Source organism: Arctopsyche grandis, chromosome 10 (assembly GCF_051622035.1).
Source record: "Arctopsyche grandis isolate Sample6627 chromosome 10, ASM5162203v2, whole genome shotgun sequence".
Taxonomy (NCBI): Eukaryota; Metazoa; Arthropoda; class Insecta; order Trichoptera; family Hydropsychidae; genus Arctopsyche; species Arctopsyche grandis.
Window position 1 is genome coordinate 15,538,173 of NC_135364.1, and position 19,226 is coordinate 15,557,398.

General features: G+C 33.5%; 1 protein-coding gene across 5 annotated transcripts in view; it reads right to left on the reverse strand.

Moving 5' to 3' along the window:
* LOC143918173 (low-density lipoprotein receptor 1-like) overlaps positions 1 to 19,226 on the reverse strand; it is a 213,372-nt gene that overhangs the window by 8,349 nt on the left and 185,797 nt on the right. For 2 of the 5 annotated variants that reach the window (XM_077439922.1, XM_077439921.1), the window contains exons 3-5: positions 2,283 to 2,405; positions 1,225 to 1,347; positions 60 to 286 (exon numbers count right to left, since the gene is read on the reverse strand). In XM_077439922.1, coding sequence (XP_077296048.1) covers positions 60 to 286; positions 1,225 to 1,347; positions 2,283 to 2,405 — 473 coding nt within the window. Of the gene's footprint in view, positions 1 to 59; positions 287 to 1,224; positions 1,348 to 1,628; positions 1,749 to 2,282; positions 2,406 to 15,214; positions 15,526 to 17,130; positions 17,245 to 19,226 lie in introns of those variants that run through there. The other 3 variants (XM_077439923.1, XM_077439924.1, XM_077439920.1) reach the window with 3 other exon arrangements.

Here is a 19,226-nt window from a genome sequence, read left to right on the forward strand (position 1 = left end):
AATTTAGTTAAATAAAATCTGCGAGTTGTAAAGATTGAGACAAGTCTTAAAGAATTTACTTCTTCATCAGATCCGTCCGGACAGTCGTGGTCTCCATCGCAGTGCCATTTGAGATTGATGCAATGATGATTTGTGCAGGCGAATTCTGCTCCAGGAGCACAAGTTGTGTGCCCACAATCTTTTTCATCACTACCATCGTCACAATCATCATCACCATCGCATTTCCACTTCAACTGAATGCATTTTCCATTTGCGCAAGTGAACTGATCCGATCGACAGGTTTCATCTAATAATTGAAAATAATTTGATTTGAGTTTTGAACATTGAGTTGTATACAAATTATTTTACATATTATATGAACATATGTGTATGAATTACATATATATTATTAGTTTATTTTCATATCACTGGAAATTTGCAAAATAATGATTTGTGATGAAATAACAATTCATTATTCGCTCTATACATTAATCATCTTTTAAATTAAAATACTTTTTATCTCCCATAAAATGACATGATAGTAAAATTATATATCTACAAACATACATATGTAGCGAATAAGCCTGTGTTGACAAAGCAAATCAAATAGCAATATTAATAATATAAATGGAAGAATTAACCTTTCAAACATTTAAAAATATCGATATTTTTTTTCTCATGTAAAATTTAATATATCCCAAATTTTAAACTTCAAATTTACATAAAAATCTTATTTGATTGCCATTTAAGGTTCAAGGCTCGATAAGAGTATGTAGATCTATCCATACAATACAAAGTAACTTTAAAGTAAGTATCCATACAATACGAAGTGACTTTAAACAAATTAACTTTAATTAACCAATTTTAAAAAGCTTTTAATTTTGCTTATTAAAAGCAAATATATTAATTTTGATTTTGAATTGAATTTTTAAACATGTATGATAAATTTAATATATTGGTTCAATAAAAATTTATTTGCAAACAGAATTTTAATAATAAAGCCAAAACTATACCGTAAACATAAAGTGGAATGGAAATGTAGTAAACTGAAAATACACGAATCAAACATATAAAATCCCACAGTTGCAAGCAAGTTCAAAAACTAAATCTATTAACATATACATATGCACATCCAAAGCAATTTCACTGTTCATACATTCATAGGGACTGTGGATCGTTTCAATGGGATTAGTATAAGGTAGGAGAGTTACATATATCAGTTAGCATTATCCTGAAATTCCTTACTGCAAGATTTTTCATCGGACCCATCCGAACAGTCGGAACTGTCATCACACATCCAAGTGAGAGGTACACATTCTCCGGGGGTGCTTCTGCAAGTGAACTCTTCAGCCGTGCACGCTTTGTTCTCTGTAACAAGCGCATAGCAAAGCCCTTGATATTACATGCACATTCCACATTTCTCTTAAAACTATAGCGAATCGTATAAACAATCCGCACTCAATCGACCCAAAATAAGCGTCTGAAAAATAAAGCTAATACACAGTTATCTCAAGTTGTAGTTGCACCCAAAACGAGTATCAAACAATCGTACACCCTGAAAAGTATGATAATTTACAATGACCCAGTTTTGCTAGCTCTGCGATCAGGCCCAGGATGATTTTAATGCCTTTTGTTATAAAGAAACTTACCACAATTTATTTCATCGTCACCATCAGTACAATCTTTAGCTTGATCGCATACCCAAGAGGGTGGTATGCACTGGGAATTTCGACACTTGAAAAAACCATCGAGACATGTCCTGTTAGACGCTGTTGTAAAAATTTGGTTTAATAAAGTTCTATAGATTTTTTTTGCATGGTTTCTCAATAATTTGGATGTACATAAATAATTTGAAAAAAAAAATTAAAACATATCAACTAATTCAACGTTAGTGTAAATATGGGAATCAATTTTCAATACGAATTACGAACATTTAGTTTTATCGAATCCGAATTTAATTAAATCAGAACTTTTTCCCGGAAAATCCAATTTTATGTAGAGGCAAAATTTGTTTATCCACTCAGTTATTTTTAATCAAATAATATTTTTATTTTCAGCATTGATAAAAATAATTAGTTTTACTTAATTGTATTGAATAATTGTTAAAAAATAAATCAACAATTTCGTACAAATAATTCGAATCGATATGAAGAGGTCACTTGGTGATTGTAATTTTCAAATATTTTTTTTAATTGCCATTAAACAATCAAATTATTCACTTATCATTTAATTGTTAAATTGAAACGTAAAGGTCAATACTTATTTATTTCATTAAAATAAATTGAAAAAGCGTGAATACTGACTGCATACGGCTGGATCTTCATCTGAGCTGTCCGAACAATCTTTTTCTCCATCACATTGCCAAGACAATGGAATGCATCTTCCAGTCTTACATCTGAATTCTTTCTCAGAACACGTTCTTATTTCTGAAACGATAAAAAATAAATCGATTAAAACTGAGAACTATTAACCGTACGAATTATGTATGTTAACTAGATATGTAGATCGTATAATACCAAATTAATCAAAAACTGACGTATAATAAGAACCTTATACATATATGTACATCAGTATTTCAAAATGCATAGGACTATTACCATATTCAGTTTATACATATTGTACTAAAGCTCCGATACCTCAAGCATCTAATAAATTTATCATTTCATAATTCTCATACGCATCTCACAATCAATGCGTATTGATATTTTATAAAAATCTCAGGCATATTCATTAGTACATATTTGTATCGATCTTTGTGTCCAAAAAAGCGTCTGTTTTGTAAAACGGAGTGAGATTAAAACTGCGCCAACTAACGAACGGAGATGGGTGTTCTAATCTAATATATAATTTCGAAAGAGACTTTGTATGTATGTAGCCAGCAGCATAGCTCGGTCGTTAAGCTTCTGCTTAGCGTCGAAAGGCGCCGGGTTCGATCCCTGGGCCCGGGCCTCGAATGAAAATGAATTTTTCAGAGTATGCTGTTGGTCAGACCTGGATTTGTGACTCCAGGTTGATCGTTTCCTATCATAGTTTGCCAATTTTCTCTGATTTCATCGTTGAAACGGTTCCCGGAAAAAAACTTGGCTAAAAATCCTTCCTACCTACTATTTGAAGTATGATTGATGTACAATAAAATTTATGTACAATTCATAGATGTCTCGTTAATTTGCGAGTTTTTCAGTGTCTCGTAATTCAACGACTTGTAATAAAAATGCTGCATTTGTAATTGTAATTGTAATTTGTAATTGGCCAGGAAGGCGCATTGGGATTTACCTGTAGGCCCTTCCTGGTATATATGTAAAATATATACATATATATGTAAGTATTGTTGGTTGGGAACTGTTTATGGGGGTTTGGGGGACTTTCTATGACGACGATTCGATTCAAATAAATTCAATAAAAAAACAAATGAATATTTACTATTAGATTCGCTATGTTTAAGCTGTTTATATTACAAATACTGAGCGAAGCCGGGTAAAACAACTAGTCACATATAAAATGAAAGACAATGGTTAGGGTAACGTCGACACGTTTATCTGTCATGTTTCTTTTCGGCTGTAAAAAAGGTCGTTCTGCGATTCTTTCGAATTCGAACAGACGGGCTGACGTGACATTCGACGACAATGGCGTACACGCCATTTTATGCATCGTATCGTTAACGTAATGGCGGCCTATTTCGGTCGGATTAGGCGCGCGATGTTTCGCGATCGCGTCCGGCTGGTGGCGCTGGCGTCGCTCGCGCACGTAATGGCCGCTCGTTTCTGCATAACGGCCTATCGGGAACGCGCGTAACGGTTCGTTACGAACGGATTGAGCGCGCGCAACTCATAATAACGGGCGAACGATAAACGTAAAATCGAACGGTGACGATTAACGATGGCTTTACCGACTCTCCTTTTTTTTTCTTTCAAAATCGACGCTCTCAATTGACGACCCTTGTTTCCTACCTTCCCCTTCTCACACGCATCGCATTGAACCAGATCGTGGCTATGCAGATGTAATCTTGGGTTTGGTGCAAACGATCGACAAGCGCCAGACAGACTGAACCACAGATTAACTGGATGGTTGCTTTAAACGCAATTCTCGACTTCACGAATGATAGATTGCACATCAGATGACGAGTAACCTTTCGATGTGCACAGATGCAATTATTAAAATGGTAATTATTAAAATTCAGTTGGATCTTTCTGGCGAGTTTAATAAGGCAAAATTCGGAACTAAAGTATCAGTAGTACAAAACGTATATAGGGTAGGTATGTCGGGACTTCGGGTAGATTTCGCTTAGTGTAAGTGCGAGCAGTGCGCACGCATAAGGTACACGTGTCGTTAATCTGTGGTTCAGTCTGTCTGGCGCTTGTCGATCGTTTGCACCGCATCGGTAATCTTCTACGATTTTATTTATTTTTGTTGTGACAATATTGCTCATTTTTACGAAATGTATTGTTGCGTGGACGTTAAGAGGGGGCTTCTAGAATCGCAGAAAAAGACGCAGGAGGGTTGTAGAAGGTGTTTATTCGTGTGCTCTCGTCGGCGCTCCAGGTCGGAATGGTCTCCAGGCTGAGAGCGCCCCATATTTACATATACCCGTTGGGCACAACACACATACATACATACACATGTAAACTATTGGTCGATGAGTGGGGCGATCCCATTGGCCGGTGCATACGGCTCAATCATACGGCGAAGACATTTTGCCGCGAACGAGAGATCAGGTGATTAGCGCTCGTAAGCCATCGGTCCACGAACGCCACCCACCTAATCTCTACGTTACAGTATGTTTTGATTTAAAATAAAATATGAATTAAGTATTCAAAACACTTTATTTTAAAACATAAGGAGAAGTATCTTGAGAAGGGCATATTGTTTAAATGATAATCGGGTTTGCTCCAAATTTTATTTTATTTTTATTTTTATTTAATTTATACCAGGAAGGCCTAACAGGTAAACCCAATGCACCTTTCTGGCCAAAGATTGCAAATGATTGCAAACCACCCGGCTGCATGCTCATTTCGGTTGAATTTTAACTGTTTGAATTACAGCATGTTCGAAAGACAAGATATTCATGGGGTTGCGTAGATGACATTTCGATGTAAATTAATGATTGGCAATTCTTAAAATTGAGTTGGATCTTTCTGGCAAGTTTAAAATGGCAAAAGCCGAGACAAAAATATGAAATGAGCATGCAGCGAAATAAGCATGCGCCCGCTTGGTTTGCAATCGTTTGTAGCGCAGGGGATTAAGTGATAGATGAATATTTCGACCTGCTTGATGTCATGTTAATGAACTGGTCAGTTTCATGAGATTCGACACGAGTCGATTTGAATTATATGAATGATTTTTTAATAATTTTTAACTGTTCTTTTTTAATTAATAATTTAACTTTAAGTTTAATAGTTTAACTGTAAGACTGCTGTGACGCATTACGGCAACATGTCAGGTCGCATTGGTCATTAATTTTTATTGTTATTCTTTATTCATTTGTGTATTAATAATAATAATAAAAAATAAGAAGAAAAAAACAACGATTTGATGAATCATACTTCGTAATCTTTAATTTGCTTAGAACAATTGAAAGCAAGTAAAATTTAAATAATTGAAATTCAAATAAAATGAACATTTCAGTTTCATCAGGAATCTCAAATCTAGATTTTTCTTAAAATCAATCTTTTAAAGTCTTCTTTCTCTTATGTATGTATGTATTCATATACACACACACATACATAACTGCATACAAGAATATGTTAATCTTAGACTAAACGCTTTATTCTGATAATTGAATCGCTATGTATAAGAAGTTTAATCGTTTTTGGTTATATTTTTTAAAATAAAATTAAGATAGTAATAGAATTTTCTAAGAAATATTTTTGAAATAGTATAAAACTTGAAGACAGTATTCAATTGAACTTTCAGCTTTTGCAAAATTTAATATTAATACTTAAACATTTACAATTTTGAGCATATTTTAGATGACAATTCTAACTTTTAAAGTTTGTTAGTTTGAATAGAACACGTGCTTTAAAGTTATAAAGTTTTAGATAAAACTTTTAATTTGTGCTTTGTTTACAATCATGAATTATCCGTCGAATAGTTGAAGTCTAGACTCTGGAGTCTAGACGAAATTAGTTTTATTATTTATGATTTATAATTAACAAAAATAAAACAAAGCAGGTTAAATCGTCGCCTATTTACACATACAAACAAAACTGCAATTATTTATGTACGTACATGCACAATGAAATCCGTCTATGTACTTGATTAAGTGCAGTTAACCAGTCGAGTGTAAAACAACGTGGAATAATTTAGATCGTGCAATTTCAACTTACTATGTGCAGAAATTTCTGCAGTTTATTACACTGAAAATATCTATAGAGAGAAAAGTAGACACCGACTTTACCAAATGGGATTTGATACATCCGATGAGATATGTACACTTTCAATGGAGCTTTCGACCTGGCAACAGTTGTCGTTCAAAGCATACACGAATGCACTCCAACAAAGCCAGATAGCGCAACGGCGACTATGTTTTCGTCGCAGATAACTTCTGTCACCACAGAGAAGGTTAACGGTATTTTTTACCTCGTCTTCGGATAATGGTTTATCAACGAGAGTTCAAGAAATGAACGATAAATTTGCACGTCACCCTGGAAATATGGCAACCGACAATAAAATACATTGACCGTGGGAGCTTACAATTTTGTGGTCCCATTGAAAAAATCCATACATTCTCGATAACTTCCACTGAAGGGGTTATCAAATTGCAAATACAATTTAAATATTTTGTATATAATGTATAAATTGATTGAATAAAAACGCGAAAAAATAATACATTAATAAAGTTAATAATGGGACAGAAATCATCCTCTGATTTGAAATATCTACAATTTTTTTATTCTAAAATCATTGATTATAAATATATTTGTAAAATATTATATTTTTAGGATTTCGTTTAATCAATAATCACGACTTAAAATATACTTAAAATCCAACATATGGACGATACAAAAAGAATATTTTTTTAAGATAATCATGTGTTTAAGACATAATAGTTTAAAAGTGTTTGGATGAAAAGCAGATTGTATATATGTATGTATACTGATAATATGTATGCACATCAGTAAATAAAGTATTTAAATTTAAAAATTCAATATATGAGGCGTTATATTTGAAAGTGGCGGTAGTCCAATTTGCAGTTCCAAAAAGACTATTTCTGTTTAACTTAATTCACAAATTATTATCACTTATTTTAATTCGATATTTCCAGAATCTCGGAAAAGCAGAATAAACGTATTACAGGTCATCAGTATTTTTAAATATTGTTAAACGCAAAGGATTATATTTAATGTTTTGCGAAATATTTCTCGAAATGAAGAAAAATGGCCACTTTCAATTAGTCAAATATATTCAACGAAATCTACATTAAGAATTTTGAATGGGTTCAATAAATTGAACAATGTTGTAAGATGATAACAATTATTTCAACTATCTCAGGTCATAAGTGTAAAATACAACATATTAATTGCAATAAAAGTCATTTTCCGTGAAAGAACAATTGCAGATAAATGTATTTATTATACGCGAAATATTTTCGATAACTACCCATATAAATAGATATGAAAAAGACGATTCATTCGTAAGAGCAAATCATAAAATGAAAATCCACGTATTGCGAATCGACCCACGTGATGTTGCCGCAGCTCTTCTGATCTTCGCCCATAAAAGAAAATTGAGGATTTACGACGACTTTCTTCTTCGCGTGTGCACGTACATAAGATTATATTGGCAGAAAGAGCTGCTTCATCGTTCACTTTTATCCTTCATCCCTTTGATATACTCTCATTGCAGCGACGACACATTGCAAAAATTGAAGCACCGAATCCAAATTGGATCGGTATGCTAAACGGATTTAAAGTGGTCATCGATCATACATAATATACGTATTTATATACCCACGTGTGTATTTTATCCAAAGTGCAAGTTAAATTATGCGTATACACATGTATGTATGTATTTAAGCGTTGTGGAGGAGAGGTGGGAAAAACAGTTTACCCATTCAGTGTTTGTTGTCTTGATTTATACGTATTTGCGTGTGCAAACTGGGGCCATAATTCAGCACAGGCGGCCGCCTGAAAACATATGCTTCAGCATCGGGAAACTTGTAATACATACCACGATTACGAGAACCAGCTTGCATGCAACTAGAATGCATTTTCTGATTATGGTATGATATTTTGAAATCATATAATGCTTAATATACAATGGAACGTTTCAATGATCTACTGAAATTAGAGAGGAAAACCATACCAGGAAATCCGTTCAAAGAAAGAGGCTCTGTATTTGCGCTTTAGGATTTGAAGCTATGGATTATGGATTTTTTAAATGTATATTAGAATAATTTGTTCTTTGAAGGATTTAATAAAAGTTGAAGATTGGATTGTAAATCAAGCTACAACATTTTCTGCAATCGATTAAAAATAGGAGTACGTAAGCGTGTTGATATTAAGCGTCATTTGGAATCCATTACATGCTTGTATAGATGGGCTATTAAAAGTTTAAAGAGTGATTTACATATAATAAATATAGCAATATTTATATTAAAATTCAAATATGTGAAACGAAATGAGCTTTGTATGTACATATGTGTGTATGTGAAATTAGCCAACAGAATTTTCTGGAATTTAAAATATTCACAAACGAGTCTCAAATTCCAAATCATGCTAGCTTAATAGGTATTTCTATGGGGGGTTTTTTTTAGAGGTATAGAACTTTAAAATACTAAAATATTTAAAATTAAAAAAATACATAAAAATCGTGGTATTGGCTTAACTGGAGGATAATGTTATACCATTAGTATTTAAAAATTATATCGCGCATATGGACACCGCGGCTGGTTCGAATAAAGCGTAATCTGAAAGTACAATTTTCGTATATCGGCAATAACGCGGCGAATGTTGTCTTCCAAGTCGTCCATCGTCTCTGGTTTATCGGCGTAGATTAAAGATTTCACATATCATCACAGAAAATAATCCAGAGTGTTAAATCGCACGGTAGTTTCGCGAATTGAACTAAGATTTTCGAAAAAAAATTGAACAATTTGCAAGCGTTATTCTGGCGTAGGTCAATTCATGATAAAATGACGAACCAAACTGAGCAAAAATCAGCTGTCAACTGTCAATTTGGCTGTCGTTTGAAAAAAGTGGTGCCAATCCGAAAAACAAACCCCCAAAAAAAAACAACTGTCAATTTGGCTGTCGTTTGAAAAAAGTGTTGCCAATTCGAAAAACAAAAACTTTATGTCCATGTTAATATCTCAACACACACATGTATGTCTTTAATATTATATATAATACATATATTACTACAAATTGAAAAGTTAGTTTACTATAATATACTAGTTGTTGAATTTTTCGACTTGTTGCGAGAGTTGATCCACATGAGCTTTTATAAGATTAAAAAAATACTCGTACTTGCTATATATACATATATGCTTGTATGTAAACATAAACTGCCGAAAGATATGAAAACCGAACGACAAAAATGTGTCTTAAGAAACAAAAAGGAGCAAAAAAGCATTGTATAAATATGTGGAAGCAATGTCGTTTAAAATTTCAGACCGTTTTATCATCGTTGCCGTCGTCGTCCGAGGGAAAACTAGCTATGTCGTACCTATTTTTTTTTCATTGTTCAGCATTAGTGAAATTTCAGAAAAGGGTATTTCCGCTGGAGTCGGAACACGACTCGTATAAAATATTTTGCGGTCCTGTTCAGCATTGCCTCTGTCGTGTCTTCTATATGGTAAACAGACGTCACACTTTTATGAGGGGGAAGGAACTAACGTTTTCATAAAATACGGACGTGAATGCGCGCTCATACCGTACAATGTATTTTTGACATTTGAAAATTAACGACTTCATCACAATGGAGTCAAAGTGACTGGCTGGCTGGTCACCGCATTCAATTTCCTCGTGATAATGCACCATCGTCGTATTCAACACGTCTCCAGCCTCCCATGGAGCACATTCCTCCCTATCCGCCCACCCACGTCTGCATCCAATGGTCCAACCCGCCCACCGTCTATTCTTGCGGTTTTATTTCGCCTTTGTCGACCGACAAGAACGTACGTGCTACAATGTGTTTCAGCGTCGACAGAGAATAAATAATGGAAAATTCAGTGAATGGACCCGCGAATACAAGACAAAAAAACAGACGTATCATATCTCACAAAGGCCAGGCGAAGATATTATCAATAAAATAAGAATAGAACATATCAAAGACGTTCACGCTTTTGAACAAACTTGAGAACAATTTCATATGACTTCTGTATTTATTTTATTTATTTATAACTAGTTGTTTTATACCCGGCTTCGCTCAGTATTCGCAATATAAACAGCTTAAACATGGCGAATCTAATAGTGTTTTTATTTATTTTTACTAGTGTTTTTTTTTTCACTTGTGTTTTTACCCGGCTTCACTCGGTATTTGGAATATAAATCGCTTAAACATGGCCAATCTAATAGTTAACATTTTATTAAATTTATTTGAATATTCATTTGTTCGATGACGTCACGGATTTGCGAACCAACAATAGTTACATACATATATATATATATATATATATATATATATATATATATATATATATATATATATATATATATATATGTATGTAAGTCTCTTTCGAAATTATATATAAGATTTATTGACGATATTTTTGTTTAACTATTTAATTTAATATTCACTTCAGGTGTTTGATCTGTATATCTGTGACTTTTAGCATTACATAGGAATTATTCGGATTTGTTTCGTACAAACTTTCAGTATTCCTTTTCAGAAGAAGAATATCTCGCAATAATTCAAAATTTGAAATAAAGTGTAGGCACACTTTCAGAAGTTTAATATGTATTCACGTTTAGGAATCAAGAAGTACTTACGTAAAGACAGTTCGCACGTGCAAACGCACGCAAGACTAATATATTACATCGTACGAATCGTCCATTATTCAAACTGTTCGAGAATTATTTCTCGTAATTTAGATGTTTCAGAGGCGTCTAATGTCGAACGTTAATCAAAACTTTCGTATTTAATCCGAGACTTACGCTCCGAAAAAAACTCTCAAGTCTCAAGTGAACCTCTTCCGCCTCTTCCTCCCGGTAATAAGTTGGCGGAAAAGTCGGAAAATACAACTCGGCCATGACTCGGAAAGGGCAAGGGAGGGAGAGCTTTTGCAAGATGAAGAAGTGCACGAAGTTTCCTTTTCTTTATGATGAGAAGCAGAGCCGTTTTAATAGAGAAAAATATGGGGGAAGGGCTGCTCGAGAAAAGCGAAGAAATTTTCTCGGATGGAAAGCGTGTAGCTACTGCGTGTGAGTGAATCAAAGACTTCAAAAAGTGGCGTTCATTTGAATCGTCAAAGGGAGAGCTTTTGATCGGTCAAATGGGGTTTAGCCCACGAGCTTAATGGATCGGCGCCGGTTCGGATGAAAAGCTCGATTGGCGTTAGGAAAAAGTAAAATAAGTGGAAAACGAGCGAAGTGAAAAACGATGGAATTTTTTTTAACAATTCATGGAAGAAGATGAGCCAAAGTAAACAAATAACAAGCGTGCTAAATACGAAATTTAATTAAATGAGCAGTTTGTACATATCAATGAAATGTATAATACAAAAATCCTATAAGAAGCACTGGATAGTTAAGAGAGTTGAAGAACGAATGAAGGAAATAAGTGACCGAATGGTATCCAAGTTGATATGATTTTACAAGTTGATATGATGCGTGCTTAAGTCCCGGTCAAACACCATGCTGGGAAATTCCTGTGGTCATTCAAATTTTTTTTCCTATTTTTCTAGCTGACTTGTTGTGACGGATTCAATAAATCGGTATCGTTCCCCTACGTTTCTTTCAAATTCGAGTTATTAGTATCTCGAATCTGTTGAATCTTATAAAATGCTACCTACATTACGGATTTCTTGTAAATTTGCCGTGTATCAAAAACAGTATTCGTTTTCCATATTTGTCTCTATTGTACTCAATGTCCTGTTATGTTTGAAAAAATTTTAGTACGAATGTACATACAAAAATAACCGAAAAAATGTGTCGCTTTGAGGTAACTCCCGTCATGGCACATATGAAGTTTGTATTTTATTTTATTTAATCAATCAATCTATGTATGCACACGAGCGATCGTCATTACAGATCGCTCCAATGCGACGAGTGTACTATATAGATCAAGAAACACACCAAATTATATACATAATTCGAAATTATACATGAAATCTATGGTCAAACATAGCAAAGTGCATTGAAAACATCGTATATAATACGATTAACAAACATTTATACAACAATATGATTTTTTTTATACAACAATCATCCATAGATATATCTATGGAGAGAAACCCGGCGAACCTTGAGATTTATAACATAATAACTCAAGATTTTGCGAGAGAAATGAGGAGGGAAAGCCAATTTTGCAAGAATCGTTTCAAAATCAGAAAAAATGGCATACACTGATAGAAAACGATTGACCTGGTCACAAAACCAAGATCTGGCCAGCAGCAACCAGTGTGACTCAAACTCATAACCACACTGACCATAGCAAGATATGCTAACTACTAGTACATGCTGCTGGTTTGTATGTTTATAATAAAATACATAAATAAAAATAAATAACACATAGGCAGGATAAGTAGAATAAACCTTGGCAGTTCATAAAACTTTTCGTAATATAATACAATTGATCCAAGTTGACAGGAAAATTAAATGGCTGAAGAGGTTTCATATACATACATACAATAGTAGTCGGTGGTGAAAGGCTTATGGTGTGGTTAGAATCTTTGACGTGGTTTGTATTTAAAATATCAAACTTCTATAATTAAAATGAAACTCAGAGGAAAGCTCGGAAATTGAACTCATTTCCATGGACAATGTTACGCGTTCGCCAACAAAGCTTATATACATAGCTTCAAATAATCGAGATAAATTATGATAGACAAATACATGCAAATTTATTTTAATTCGTTTTAGCGAATTCTGCGCCGTTCCCGCATTTTCGCAATTTAATGCATGACACGTATAACGGGATTGTTTGTCGCCAAAAAGTAGCGGCGTAGGTGTACCCAACCATTAGGGGCGATTTTCACATTGAACTTTGAATTGTGAAAAGTATCCCCGAAAAATAAGTGATATTTTTGCACTAAACAACTTCATTATTTTCGTTCCAATTCAGTTCGCTAATAAAAAAGTTATCGCCGAATAAGGTCGCTTGGAAAAATAAAATGAAAATTCGTTCCCTTTTGAACCGAACTTATAAAAGGCGAGTAAGTTTGCAAGTTGAATTATAATAAGACAGAGTTTGATCAAAGCAAGTTACCTGAAAAACCTTTTGTCTGTCTATGTATACTTTATATGTACATTACTGTAAATATGTATGTATAAATACGCACCGGATCAACAATTCGACGAAAAAATATTATTCCACTTTTGCCGAAAAAAAAAAAAAACGAAAAGTTGGCGGTGAACTTTTTCGCTAAACGCAATTTAAAAGTTTTAAGCGAAAAATCCCGTCATGAATAAGCAAACTCAAAATCTCGACACGTACAATTAGGAAGTTGCCTAAGTCCCTCTTGAAATGAATACACAAATCATGTTTCGATGAAAAGATGTGATTACAAACCCACCGTCGAAGACCCTCCATTTTTCTGCTTAATTATTTACAATACCACAGAGCGAAAAGCGGAAACGGATATCGTTCGAAACGTTCAGTCAAAAAGCTCGTTCGAGGCTAAAATTGTTAAAAAAAAATCCAATCACACACGACTATAAAATAAATGAATGCTTCAAACGAACACGTGTACATTTTTACGATGGTAAAATATGTACATAACTGTCCGGAAAAAGAGAGATTTCATTGAACATCCAACGATTCGTAAAATTCCAATTTTTATTACATCGAATGCAAGAAAACTCAAATTGATTGGACGACAGCCTTTATAAATGTACATATGTATATATGTATATAATATTCTATTAGAGCGTTTGAGCAATTCAATTTGGTATTTGTCCAATGTATGCGACTACATACATATGTAGTATACCTACACATATACTGTGACGATCTGGTTGAATGCCAAATTGAACTTAAATCATTACTTTTCAACAGTAAACGTATAGGCATATACATAAAACAGATAATATTAATAGGGTAACATTTATCGACCAGACAAATAAAAATAATAACCCTCTCTAAAATAGCTCACACGACAGATTCGGTTTTCGTCCGGTAAATCAAACGTCAAATGGGTTGCCAGCAACAAAAATAAATACCGACCCTAACAAACTAATCTTAAATGAATAGGGCCAACCCTAACTTAACTTAACCTAACCTAACCCTTAAATAAATAAGTGTTGGTTGCTAAGATATTACGATTACTCAGTGAAAATGTAACTGGTTATAATTTCACTGAAATGTCAAAAATTTGTTACTGGCAACCCGTTTGACGTCTGATTTGCCGGGCGAACGCCGAGTCTGTCGTACGACCTATTTTAGAGATGTTAATTTGACATTAAATGTCGTTTTGACATTTGTCGTGTAATTTATTTTACAGTCGTGCCAAAAATATTATCCATATTAATACATGTAATATAAATATGTACTTATAAAAACATGTAAATAAATAATATTAATACCTAAACTGTACTAAACTGGTTGATTTTATCAATTATAAATGTAAATGATTATTTTTATTATGATGATGTTCTGATTATTATGATGTTATCATTATTATGATGATATGTTATTATTATTATTATTATGTTATGTTATTATTATAATGATGTTTTATTATTATGATATTATATTATTATTATGATATTATATTATTATTATGATCACTGGCCACAGTGACGTGTTGGAGCTCTCTGTAATGTCACTGTGGCTAATATGATAAAAATAAAATAAATATCTACAATGCATAGAAATGCTCTGAAATTATTGCTTAACATAAAAATAAATTTTATATATATTTTTTTATCTCTTAGTATGAAGTGTGGAGATCAAATATTACAATGCTTTAAAAATATTTGCTTTTTTAATAGGATAGAAAAAAAATGAAAAAAAAAATACGACGCTCATTTGATACGTCGCCCGAAGAATCTGTACTTTCAGTTCAAATTCGGGAATATTTCCGCAATTAATTCAAATTCATGTTCAGGCTGGGATGCTGGCTAGTTGTTAAACTTACCCTCAGTTGCATATTTGTCTGCAAATTTGGAATATTCTTCGTAGTCATCGTAGTAAGCGATCACTGAAGTGGTCAGGCCCAACAGCAGTATGGCCGCCACCAAAAATCGACCGTCAAACATCGCGGTTCCGACGACGGCCCTATCGGCCGTTTTCCTCTCGATGCTTTTCCGCTTTTCCTTTGTTTTTCACTCAATTAAGTCCGTTTACTTCCGGATGAACGGACGCAGAATCCTCGGCCGCCTCGAGCAGGTAGATACAGATACGACCCCCTCTTTTTAACGTGTCGAAATCGGCAAAGGGTTATCTCAACTGTGTATACAAAACAACGTCGTTATCAAAGTGGTCAATTTTTCACGCACGCATAAAAATTCAGTATCAATATTGCCGTTCTAATTGCTCTCTATATCTGTGTGACAAATATTGATTTGGAGTTTTTATTGCGTATCGCATGGAACTTGGCCCGGTTCAGTCAAAATATAAACATCTAGAAATTCTCTCGAATCGAATATATAAAATACGTACGCGTGTATGTGTATGGGTATATAAAAATGAAATTATGTATGTCTATGGTACAAAATTTATGTCTAGTTTGGTTTAAATAAAAGTAGATGTATTGAAATGTGCAGTGTATTGAAAAATATATTTTTTTTTTTGGTAAAAAGATGTGTTTAACGAGTAATGAGAACGATTCGATAATTAAGACTCAAAAATGTTTAATCAAGCGATAAAATTTATAACAAAAGTATGTCAAAAGTAGGCTACGACATTTATATTCAAGTGGCATAAAGGCAAAGCGCTTTTAGTGTAAAGTTGAAATACAGAGAAAAAGTTCAAAAATAAACAAAGCGCTTTTACGCGAGCAATTTGATGTCTTGAGAGTGCTTTAAAAAGGCATAGAGACAGTTTCCCAAAGGCACACATACACACACATAACTAAAAGTTTTATTTCAACGAGAAGCGTCGGTCATAATTAGGCGTAGTCGGTCCGACAACAAAGGCAGTGTTAGAGCGCACTCCTCCCTCCGAAGGGTAACGAGACCAACCCCGGCTGAAAGGGGTCGGAAAAGCTCCGGAAAAGCTTGAGCATTTCTCTTGACCATAAATCGACCAAGTAATGCAGCAGCGGGTCTGAACTTTTACCGCGCACGACTACGTGCTAAACGCTTTTTTACGATCGCGATCTTTTCAGAGGTGTAACGTTTTATTTATCCTCCAGCTAAATTAGAAATACACCATAAAGTATACGCCGAAAGCAATATATGTAAGTACCGTTTCTTAAAAAAAAATAAAAATAATTGCACTATTTCATCGTGGAAGAAATTGCATCATGCAGTTTTGATCGCGTGCGCTCGATCGATCGGCTAGATCGTATCGGCCTCTTTAACCGGTTAACTTCGTTTGCTTTTCTCTTTTTCCAAGTATACGAGATGGGACTCTCCATGCCAAATTTGGACGGATCTTCATTCCATTTCGGACTGGAGACGGAAAAAATTGAATAAATCAAATCGAGAAAAAAATTTCTAATCATACACGGCGGAGCGTATATTCGAACTACAAATACAACAAAATTTACTGACATATTATATATGCATATATAATATAATTCAAAATTTTTGTATAAATTAAATTGGTTCAAATATAATTGAAATATAAAATTATACCGACCGAATATAAAATTTTTCGTAAAATTCATGACACGTGTCGTTTTTAATACAGTTGATAATTTCAGAACAAAAGAAAAACGGTTTAAATTAATTTGAATAAAATGACAAATATTTCATATTTCGATTGAGAGAACTTCTTTTAAATTTTTTCACTTGAATGTATATAAAATATTTTTGGGTACACTGACACGAAATTTACGCGATTGAATGTGTATTAATTTCAATATACATATGTATAACTACGACTCACAATGGCTTTGGTAAACGGTTACCGAGAATGGTAAAGTGTTGGAGAGAGAGAAGTTCGCGTCGCGAAAGTCGAACTAAGTATGAGAGCTGACGGCTTGTGCGTTCGCATAAAACTGGAGCCGGATGGGGTGGGATTCGCTCTATCTATTTATATTGGTATATGTATATGTACATATGTATATATATACACGTACATGACACCGTGAATATATATTTTTCAATTTAATGACACGTTAATTAACGCGTTTGATCATTTTCATGTTGAATATTGTGGGTGAAAGCATTTAATAATCATAAAATGACTGATATTTGATATACCGTTCGTTATTAATATTGTACAATTTAATAGAGGGAAAGACTATGAATATGAAATATTTGTACTATATTAATTATTTTAGTAGAATATCCATCCATGTATGTAGTTTCAAAATATTTTGATTAAAAAAATTTCCTTTGACGTTTTTTTTTTATATAATTATGTTTATTACATAATATGTATGGCTAAGATACAGTGAATCAATCATTTAATATCGCACCAACTGTATCCTTTTAATGTCGTTTGATAATTTAAGTTTTTTGGAAATTGTAATTTATCCCGATGATTGAAAATGTACATATATATAAATAATAAATTTGAGCCCTATCTATTCCCGTATTTTTAGAATTTTTTCAATAAAAGCATCAGATACATTTAATTGAAAAAACGGAAACGATAAAAATAACGCACCAAGACTACTTCTCTTAAAACAAAGGACAATTTCGTTGTTTTTTTTTAATAATAAACAACCCAAGGAAGAGAAAGTAGGGTGAAACAACAGAGGAGTTCCTAGGATGCGATACGGGTCGCAGCATATTCAGTGGTTGCGTTAATGTTGACCAGTGAGAGGTTGTTGGGTTCGATCCCGTGGCTTAGTCTCGATTGAAATTAATTTATTCCGAGTATAATCCGTAGGGCTCCTGATCAGGCTTGGATATTTGTAACTCCAAGTTGACCGTTTTCTATCAGAGTGTGCCAATTTATCTGATTTCATTGTTTAAATGGCTACTCTATTAAATTGGCGAAAATCATTCTAGTGGATGTCACCACTATTTGAATATGATTTCAAAATTTATAATCTCTAAATCTTTAAACATACATATGTATGTATAAATTTAATACTGCGCTCTGCGCTCATCATTGCTTTCATGATTGATTGTGATTTATGAATGGAACTTTGATTTCGTGTGAAGGAAGATTCGCTTTAAGGTCGATTCACCTTGAGGTCACCTCTCGTCGAAGCAAATTCTGTTCGTTCGCCTCAAGGCGGATACCTCCTCTCCGTTGTCGCCATGCCACTGCTCGCACCGCACGATCACTACTGAAAAATTGACCTAAAGTCGTAACAACGCATCATACCGGAGAGGCGTACCGGAGCGTGTGTAGCCCCCTACAATTTCAGGTCAACCGAAAGGAATACCTCAAGGTCTACCGGAAATCCGGAGCGTCTGTAGCCCCCTTTACTCTGTTCCATTTGGGCCTCACAGAGATGTTTTGTATTTGCAATTGGTTCTTATTTTTTGGAACTGGCTGTAGGTGCAAGACAATCCTTATGTTATATATAATATTTGATATTTTTACGTTATCTGCTATTTATTATTAATTGCTATTGTTTTTTAATAATTATGTATAAATGTATTTTTGTCTGTGTATATACATACATATGTTTATATTTATTTTTCTTTCTCTTTTTTCTTTTATTAGACATTCCCTTCTTTGTTGTTTTTTATTATTTATAATTATGATTATTATCCGCTATTATATAGCTTATTATTTTTATGATTGTGTTAAATGTGTTGTTTGTGTATATATAATATATGTATATGTTTTGTTTTTGTCATGTCTAATTTCTTAAGTTATTATTTCGTTTCTTTTCTGTTATATTTTTGAACATTGTGGCGCATTAGGAATTCCTGTAATGCTTTAAATAAATAAATACTATATGTCTACGTTGCTCAGCGTGAACCTATAATGACATCATGGGGAAATATAAATAAATAAAAAAAATACGCGAGTATTTTAGGTCAAAAATATTTTTTAGAAGTGGCCTAATACATTTG